Below are 9,349 nucleotides of genomic sequence, written 5' to 3' on the forward strand. Positions count from 1 at the left end.
GTCATGGGCCATATTTGCCCTCTAGGCTGTTTGTCAATTCTTGTCCTAGAATATCCTTGAACTCTAAGATGTGGAAAAAACCTAAATTGAAACAACATGAGAAAATAGGAAAAACAAGAATTATTACAGAAAAACAGCAGAATTAAATAAACTAGAAAAGCGGAAAGAGTCAAATGTTTTAAGACTTGATAAAACTTTGCTGAATGGATTAAGAACAGAAAGGAGATGAAAAATTTCACTTAATGAGCTTGAGAATATATTTGAATTTGATTGTATCTAGACAGCAAGTGAAAATATGGATATATGTTGAACAAATTAATTTTCAAAAAATGTTGAATTGACATAAGTTTAGCTGTAGCTCTCAGCAAAAAAAGAAAAAATAATAGTAACAAGCATCTACACGTTAATTTAATTGTCACAACCATCTCATCAAGTAGATACCCCATTTTACAGGTGGGGAAAGGATGAAGAAACGTCCTTAATTTGGGGTTCAGTTCATTGAGTGCTACGATTCAGTGAAAATGGGTTGGAGGCCTCAGTGAGAAGGCTTCCTTCTTTCCTAGGTATGGAGTGCTGAATACAATGCTAATTAAGTGATCCTGGAGGAAAAATTGGCCCAGATTTTCCTTCACTTTATAAGATTTTGCAATAGTAATTTTGACCATACCTAATTTTTGCCTTAAATTGACTTTAGAACCTACCCTTTCCATAGATGTAATTTTACCATAAAAGCACCTAGAATGTTTGAAGTCCATAAGCCGCCCTTTATTGGTATGTGTTGGGCATGTAGTTTTGGAGATCTTAGGTTTAAAAGTCTTTCTTAGTTTAATTGATAAGTAATATGTATACTTACTTGCAGTTGCTAAAATTATGCACAGTGCGGTATTTTAAAATTGTACTTTCACTTTTGTTTCTGTATCTTTTCCTTGATAAAATATCCCTTTTTTTTTTTAAACAAACTTTCAGCTAGTATGTTCAACACACCAGGAATGCAGAGCTTGTTGCAACAAATAACTGAAAACCCACAACTTATGCAAAACATGTTGTCTGCCCCCTACATGAGGAGCATGATGCAGTCACTAAGCCAGAACCCCGACCTTGCTGCACAGGTGAGTTTGTAACTGTATTAAGGACTATGCAGCATGAATTGAAATAGCCTAATCAAATAATTGCTGTTTTTTTGTTGTTGTTTTGTGCGTGCTACCTTAACACACTAGAGAAGTAGGTAAAATACATCTCCAATTTTTTGGACAGTTTATTTCCTCACAGTAAATGAATGCTTCTTAATGTAGTTAAAAACAGCTTCATTTCTGGTATTCACTGCCTGAAAAGAAGTGGAGTTTTACTTTATATATTCTGCACATGTTGATTTAGGAGATGAGTGTAAAAGTTTTGAATTGCTCTCCCTTTTGAAGATACATTCTTTAGTGTAATATGCATCTTGATTAAGAAGTGTTAATACATTTGAAAACCTTTTACTTATTAGATTATACAGATTCTGAGTAATAGTCATGTACAAAATGGCAGTTATAAAATAACCTGAAATTGTTTAGTACAGGCAGAGGGAGATTGGTGGGAATAGTATTCTCATGCTTTCAGTTACAGATTTCCCCCTGAAGTTAGTATTAATGGTCCTTTATTAAATAGTTTATTTTCTAACTTGTTTCTGAAGAGACCGTAACTAAGATTGGTGGATATCAACCCTAGCTGAACATTTAGGATGACTTTGGGGACTTTAAAATTGGAAAAAAAAAATGGCCCCATCCTGAGCAGTTTTTATGCAACTGTAGTGGATTTTTCCCCCCTCATGTTCCTTCGGTGATTCTGATGTAACTGTAGGTTAAAAACTGCTGGGCTTGAAAAACCTTGGAGGATGTGAAAATAAGCCTTGATTATCTATAATTTGTATTTGTTATTTATTAAAAATGGATTTTGTGGAATGTTTGGAATTTTAAATGGTTTTTTTTACAGTCTCTTCCCATTTCCAAAATTTTAAAAACCTTTAACTTTAATTACTTCATTATGTTGAATGGAATATTTTTTATATTTCTGAAGCCTGGAACCATATTGATTCAAGTATATAGTAGATATTTTCAGGTTATAATCCTCAGCAACAACTTTATCCTCTTAAAATTTGTGGGATTGGAAATAAAGTTTTTAAGTGAATTTTTATATATTTAAATTTTGCATTTTGTTGAGTGAAAGATTGTTTTATTCATAAAACTATTAGACTGAGTTCTTAGTATTAAGTGCTTCAGCTTACTGTGATGATAGCACCTTTGTTTAAAATAAATGTGGAAAATATGTGTGCAGAGTGATCCTACTTGTATGTTTTTAAATGTGTATTTGGCCAAGTATTAAGTGCGCATCTTTAAAATTTTGATGTTATTTAACAAGCACATTCCTGGCCACTTAAACTAACAATTTGACATTTATAAAGTGACTCGAGCACTTTTGTATTCTGGCTTTTGACTCCAAAGCAAAATGTAGACTAAAGAAGGCTAGATATGAGTTGTCTTTTATTATAGACAATTCAGAAACATTTACAGTGTACTTTGGTTATCAGCAGATTAAAGTTTGTAGTGCCTCAATTCTGATTTTGATTTTTAGGTATTAAAAAAACTCTGAGTATAAAAACTTGTTATATACAGTCAGGTAAGTTAGGAGAAACACCCTAATGAAATGAGATACAATTTTCTGAGAAAGAATGAGTAAGTTTAAGATGACATGCTTTTTCAAGTAACACGAATCCTGAAACAAAGACGTGAGAACTTCATTGATATGTTCATAATAATGACTGGAGCCAATAAAGAAGCAGGTTCATTGGTCTCAAGTAGATTTTACTTTATTTATTGTGAACTTACTGGTCACTTTGAAATAAATACTGTATATCCATAAAACATTGTCTGACTTCTTCCTGCTTTATTTATTTATTGGAGTTAACTAAACAATCTACTTTGCAACAATAGATAAACTAAAGAAGGTAGGGAGGAATTCTTTCTACTTCCAGTATCTACATATAATTACTCTCAAATATGACTAACTACTTAAGGGCAAGATTATTTCCCCCCCAGACTTTGGATGTGGACTGGTTAAATAGGCTATCAGTAAATCATTGTTAGTTGACTTTTTTACTCCATCTGGAGAAACTGATATAAAATTTGTTTTTTTTTGAAGCTCTGAGAATTTACTAGATTCTGGTTATGCTGATTGTGTATTGTAATCTTATTTTCAGTTATGCAACATCATGTTAACATTGACCCTGACTTTTAAATTCCTAACACCCATTTGAAGGTTAGGAGGCATGCCATTTTTCTCATCTCTTTTGGTAGTGAGGTGAAATCCAGAGGCTAATCTTGGTGTTCTCAAATGGATTTACATCTTTTAGGGCTTAAAGCATTTCAATACTTTCCCCAGAGATCTATCAGTGCTAGTCCAGGGCTGATTTTCACCTAGCAGCTCCAGTTCTCTGGCAAGTTGGTTGCTGTTCTGTGGTGTTATTTTTCTGGACCTAATATTAGCTGTTTCGTAGTACGCAGGTAGATATAGTGGTTCCAGATCTGGATTTTCTCTGTGCTTGCCACTTGTGTGTCGCGGTGTCTAAGCAAGCCATGTATAGTTTCATGTATTGATGCTTAAGTTTATTCTGTCGGTGTAGCAGAAAATGTATCCTTGTGAATGCAGTTACTCCCATTTTTCTTTCAAAGGCAAATATTCACCTTCACTCAAGGGACAGCCTGAGAAAATGAGTGCTTTTATTTTTTAGGGTATTGCATGTCATTATCATAAATCACCATTCTCATTGAGAGAGAAGATGCCTCGTTTCTTTTTTTTTTTCTGGAGATCCCTCTTGTGGACAGTATCTTCCCTTTTTTATTCATGTTCTACCTTCCTCCCTTTTAAGTGCCAGGTTAGGCACTTGGGGGAAGATAGACTATTAAACAAGGTACATTACTTGTTTCAGATATTTCCAGTTAAAATTGTTTGAACACTTGCCCCATAGATGATGCTGAATAATCCCCTATTTGCTGGAAATCCTCAGCTTCAAGAACAAATGAGACAACAGCTCCCAACTTTCCTCCAACAAGTGAGTAAGAAAAGATGCTAGCTATCTTCGGTAATGATGTGCTTGAAAAAATTTGATAATAAACATTTTCCTTGCTCTTCTCTGGCTGATAGCAAAACATAGAATAGAGTCTGGTAATGCTGTCAATTTGCAGAGAATTCAGCTTGATCTTAACTGAGCCCCATTTCACTGCTGACCTTTTGCTTATATTTCTTAAACATAAATTCTGAGGAAAGGACCATTTGATTTTTGCTTTTGAGGATGTAGGATTTTTTAATGCTTCGTTAATACCATAAACCATTTCCTTTCACTTTACTAACTTTGAAGTGCTTCATTGTGTCGTGTTATGCTTTACGGTTTAACTAATCTCGAGTAACAGGAAAGAGCTACCCTAACCCGTTTTACAGGTTTGGTTTCTTCCTATGTTTTACTTCTTCCAAATTAATAGAAGACCTGTTTTCTAAGGGGGGTGGGGTAGATCTCATTCCTCAGACTCGGAATTAGCAAGATTAAAATTGTCAGTGTTGTCATAAGGAAGGTTTATTATTAAAAAGTATTTGAGATTGCCATGGTATTTTATTATTTAAAAAGATAAAAGAGAAGTCAGTCTTGGTGTTTTGAAACTGGAAGTTCTAGGGAGGGCTTCAAAATACAATGCAGATGATCCATAGGCCTGTAAAACTTATCCAAGGTTAGTTAGTGTCCTTGATCTATGTAATGATGTAAGCCTATCTTTTTTGGTTAGTCAGGTGGTGTGTATTTGGAAGTAGTGAAGCCGAATTAAGGACGCATGCATTAACTTCGAATTTGAAACTATTTTTGAGTGTATCTGACTGGTAAAATTGTTACATCAGCAACAGATAACACTTGGTCAGGAGGAATATGTGGCTTTCACCATATTACCATGTTATATTTACTGTGCGTTTGGATGTTGTCTCTTAGAAATAATACTTTCATCTGTTGGAGAAGGGGAACAGTTGTGGCTTCCAGAGGAGCTCCTGATTGTCTTTCATTATGAAAAAAGGCATTCATGATGGACTTGGGAGTAGGTCAAGTAATGATTTGCACACTAGGTTTGCTGTCAAAGAGAGGAGGTGCTTGTGTTTTTTGGGGGAAAGAAATTATGGATTACCACTGTCTAGGAGTAAGGTTTTAGATTTCCCCCAGAAACATAGCAAAGAAAACATTTAAATTTTACATTCACTGATTTTAATTCCCTCGTAACCTCTGGTTTTCTTTCTTCCTTAGATGCAGAATCCTGATACGTTATCGGCAATGTCAAACCCTAGAGCAATGCAGGCCTTGTTACAGATTCAGCAGGGTTTACAGACCTTAGCAACGGAAGCCCCTGGCCTCATCCCAGGGTAGGCTTATTTGGGGAAGGTTATGGAAGTGCACAGTGGTTACTTTCTCTGAGAATTTCACACTTAATGTCATTCTGCCTTTTTTTTTGAGATTGCTTTTATGTATGTATGTATGTATGTATGTATGTATGTATGTATGTATGTATGTATTGTTTGCTAATGCTTTTTTTTGAGGGTTTTTTTTTTTTGAGATTGCTTTTAAGACAGTTTTCAAAGCTAAAAACGCTTGGTTTTAGAAGCTAACTTAGCTAATACCATGTTAAAATATAACTGATTTACTACAGGCTGGCATGATCTGGCCTCTTACTGTGCAGGAGTTTAGGTTTATTGCTAATTCATGCTTTCTCTAGGTTTACTCCTGGCCTGGGAACATTAGGGACCACTGGAGGCTCTTCAGGAACCAATGGCTCTAGTTCTGCACCTAGTGAAAACCCAAGTCCCACAGCAGGAACCACTGAGCCTGGGCACCAGCAGTTTATCCAGCAAATGCTGCAGGCTCTGGCTGGAGTGAATCCTCAGGTAATGATTCTTTTCTGTTCACATTTTGCATTTCTTAATTTTAGAAATTTCAAAGAAAGAAAAATCAAAAATGGCTCTCCTTTCAGGTGTAGACCATGATGAAAAGGACATTCTTAAAGATACTGATTCTTAAAAACAGGCATTACAAAAATTGTTTACTTTGGGTGCTATATTAGACACTAAAGGAAAGGTTAGTGGAAGGGAAGAAATGCTTTGCCTTAATTTTTGGAAATTGTCTTTTAAAATGCATTCTTTTTTGCAGTCCCTGTTTGAAAATTATTTGAAATAGGTTATATTTTATAAAAGTTTGTCAAGGAAGAAGATAAACTTTATTATCCCAAATACTTCCTGTATTCTACCTTAGTTTTTGAATTTTGACTTTAAAAAAAGTCCTAACTACCTCACCCCACCTGCTGCTGCCTCATGTGGTAACTTGTGTTACATGTATACTCCTCACAAATATGGCTGAAAAATGTGCATGCCTAATAATGTTCTTGCATCTGGAAACATTCATTTACTAAGAATCTGCCATTATAAAGAGATGATTGCCAGTTCAGACCTATTATGGTAGATTATCCTTAAACTTAGACATGGCGAAAATACAGCATACTTTCTGATTTCAAGCCTTACTAAATTCAATAAACAGAGCTGTGTTTTATCTTACACAAGTGTATGTATTCTTGGTACCTGGCATAACTTCTGGCTCAGAAAATATTCATGGAATTAATAAGAAAAAAAGATTTTAGTTATTGGACAGAATTGTTATGTAAGTTGAACAATCTACAGGCCTCACCATTATCAGGTTGCCCAGAATTGATTGATCATTTATGCATTTTTTTCTTACCTCATTTCTGGAAAAAAAAAAGATGCAGCTGAACTGTCAGGAGTATAGTCTATGCATCTGGAAACTGGAACTCTTTTCTAAAGACTTGACTGGCCAACACAGAAATTAAATTCACATTATAAGCCTCGTTAGAACTTTAGAGTTGTATACATGAGGACACTGGCTTTTATAATACTCAGTTGGTCAATAGCTACAAAATACATAATTTAATTCTAAACTGTTTGCATAGATACTTTTAAGTTTCCCTGTATGTTCATTAGCATCTTAAGTATATCTAAAGTAATGGTTGAAGTCTATTAGGCTTTTTTTTTGAAGCAGTTAATATGATCTGTGTGACATGATGGTTTACATATAAATTAGACTGTTTAAAATAAAGTGCTAAATGGACTTCTAAATATGTTGAATATATTTCAGAAAAGAGACCAGTGCTTTTTATATAGCTTAGGAGACCAGCAGATGTTATTAAAAAAGCAGTTAAAATTTTTAAAAGATTATTTAGGTGTGAATGGACTGATTTTCCTTTGAGTTTTAGTTTGCTTATTTTCTTTAACAGCTACAGAATCCAGAAGTCAGATTTCAGCAACAACTGGAACAGCTCAGTGCAATGGGATTTTTGAACCGTGAAGCAAACTTGCAAGCGCTAATAGCAACAGGAGGTGATATCAATGCGGCTATTGAAAGGTTACTGGGCTCTCAGCCATCATAGCAGCATTTCTGTATCTTGGGAAAAATGTAATTTATTTTTGATAACGGCTCTTAAATCTTTAAAATACCTGCTTTATTTCATTTTGACTTTTGGAATTCTGTGCTGTTATAAACAAACCCAATATGATGCATTTTAAGGTGGAGTGCAGTAATAAGATGTGTGGGTTTCTCTGTTTTTTTTTGTTTTTTTTTTTTCCTGAAACAGTGGGAATCAATGCTTTTTCATTTAAGGCTACTGCATGCATCAAACACTTCTGCATTTATTGTAATTTTTAAAAAACATGCCACCTTTTATAGTTGGGTGAACAGATTTTTGTCCTGCATCTGTCCAGTTTATTTGCTTTTAAACATTAGCGTATGGTAGTAATTTATGTAGAATAAAAGCATTAAAAAGAAGCAAGTCATTTGCGCTTTATAATTTGTGGTACAACATTGCTTATTGTGACTTTGGCATGTATTTTTGCAAACAAAAATGCTGTAAGATTTATACTACTGACAGTTTTTGCTTTATTTGTATACAGTGTATGTAAGCACATTTGGGACTGCATTTCTAGAAACATACTGTAATAGATTATCTGAGCAAAACACCTGTAACCAAAAAAGTAAAGATAAGGAAATACTTCAAAGCTGAGTATTTCCTGATTGCGTAGAATCTTACAGCATCTTTGATAAACATCTCTCAGCAGAAGTACTGGTTAGTCAGGTTTGTTGAAAATACAGTAGAAGAGCTGATTGTGGTTATCTCTTTAAGGACATTTAATTGTACAGACAACATGATGTATCATTGTCTCAGCATTCAGAGATTGACTGTAAATTACCTTAATCTTTGTGCAGACTGAAGGAGCACTGTAGTATAAACCCAGAAGTGCATTTGCCGAGGACTTTTCAGCTTCTCCCATAGGTAGTTTAACAGGCATTACAATTTGTAATTGAAATGTTGCTTTCACTGAAAGTGTCTTGATGTTTCAGTTATTTTTAATCGCCATATAAAAATAGAACTATCTTTTGGGTTTATCATTTTTCTCATGCACAGGCAATACATGAATTTAAAATGATTTGTGAGCCACTTGTTTCTGAAGTGTTTTGGTAGTTCTATTAAGAAATAGTTAAATATTGTGCTTTTCAGAGCCTCAGAGAAGGGGAATTAGGGGGGTGGGGGTGGGGATCTATCCTGGATGGGGCCAGCCTAAATAATGCTGGCATCCAAGATTCTGTTAGGGTATCTGTGCATATAGTGTAGTAAAGAAGTACCATTCAGAGGTGAGAAACACAGAGCCGTTTTAACAATGCTGAGTATATTTGGCTGTTCTACAGCTTTTTCTTCCCTCCCCAAAGAAGTTCTGTTTGCCTAACTCTCAAACTGTTGGGGTGGTACATTCCTTTAGGACCAATTTAAACATAACTTTGGGGTCAGTAATATATTTGGCTGACTCTGGTTCAGTATTCTCTTAGGTCATTATATTCTCTTCATGTACAGTTACAGGAAATTAAAATGTTAAAGTAACCTAAAATGAATTCAGACAGTAAAATCAAGGGTAATACAGTTGAATTCCATTACTTCCGTAAGTTGCTTGCTATTAAAAAAGGTAAAGAGGCCAGGTTGCCCACCATCCCTCACACTGTTCTGACACTTTCCCCAGGAAGAAAACATTGTACAAAGGTCAGGATGGAGGCATGACTAGAGGACGCTGTTTCGGATGATATTCATGTGTCTCTGCTCTCTCTGCCTTATGCCTCAGTGTGGTTTAAAAAACTTTTGTACTGGCCAATGGTGGTATACAGTGTGGGATAGTGTCATAACCAGTTTGACGATTTATTAAGCAGAAAATAACAATAAATCTCTAGCTTTTA

The 9,349-nt window shown here is 34.8% G+C and overlaps 1 protein-coding gene across 2 annotated transcripts in view; it reads left to right on the forward strand.

The window, feature by feature from the left end:
• UBQLN1 (ubiquilin 1) overlaps positions 1-9,349 on the forward strand; it is a 40,205-nt gene extending 30,856 nt beyond the window's left edge. Inside the window, exons 7-11 of one of the 2 annotated variants that reach the window (XM_031447188.2) lie at positions 967-1,109; positions 4,004-4,087; positions 5,315-5,430; positions 5,781-5,949; positions 7,347-9,349. In XM_031447188.2, the coding sequence (XP_031303048.1) occupies positions 967-1,109; positions 4,004-4,087; positions 5,315-5,430; positions 5,781-5,949; positions 7,347-7,499 (665 nt within the window). In that variant the 3' untranslated portion in view covers positions 7,500-9,349. The remainder of the gene's footprint in view (positions 1-966; positions 1,110-4,003; positions 4,088-5,314; positions 5,431-5,780; positions 5,950-7,346) is intronic. The other variant, XM_031447189.2, reaches the window with a different exon arrangement.

The sequence above is a fragment of the Camelus dromedarius genome, chromosome 10 (genome assembly GCF_036321535.1).
Source record: "Camelus dromedarius isolate mCamDro1 chromosome 10, mCamDro1.pat, whole genome shotgun sequence".
Lineage (NCBI taxonomy): Eukaryota > Metazoa > Chordata > Mammalia > Artiodactyla > Camelidae > Camelus > Camelus dromedarius.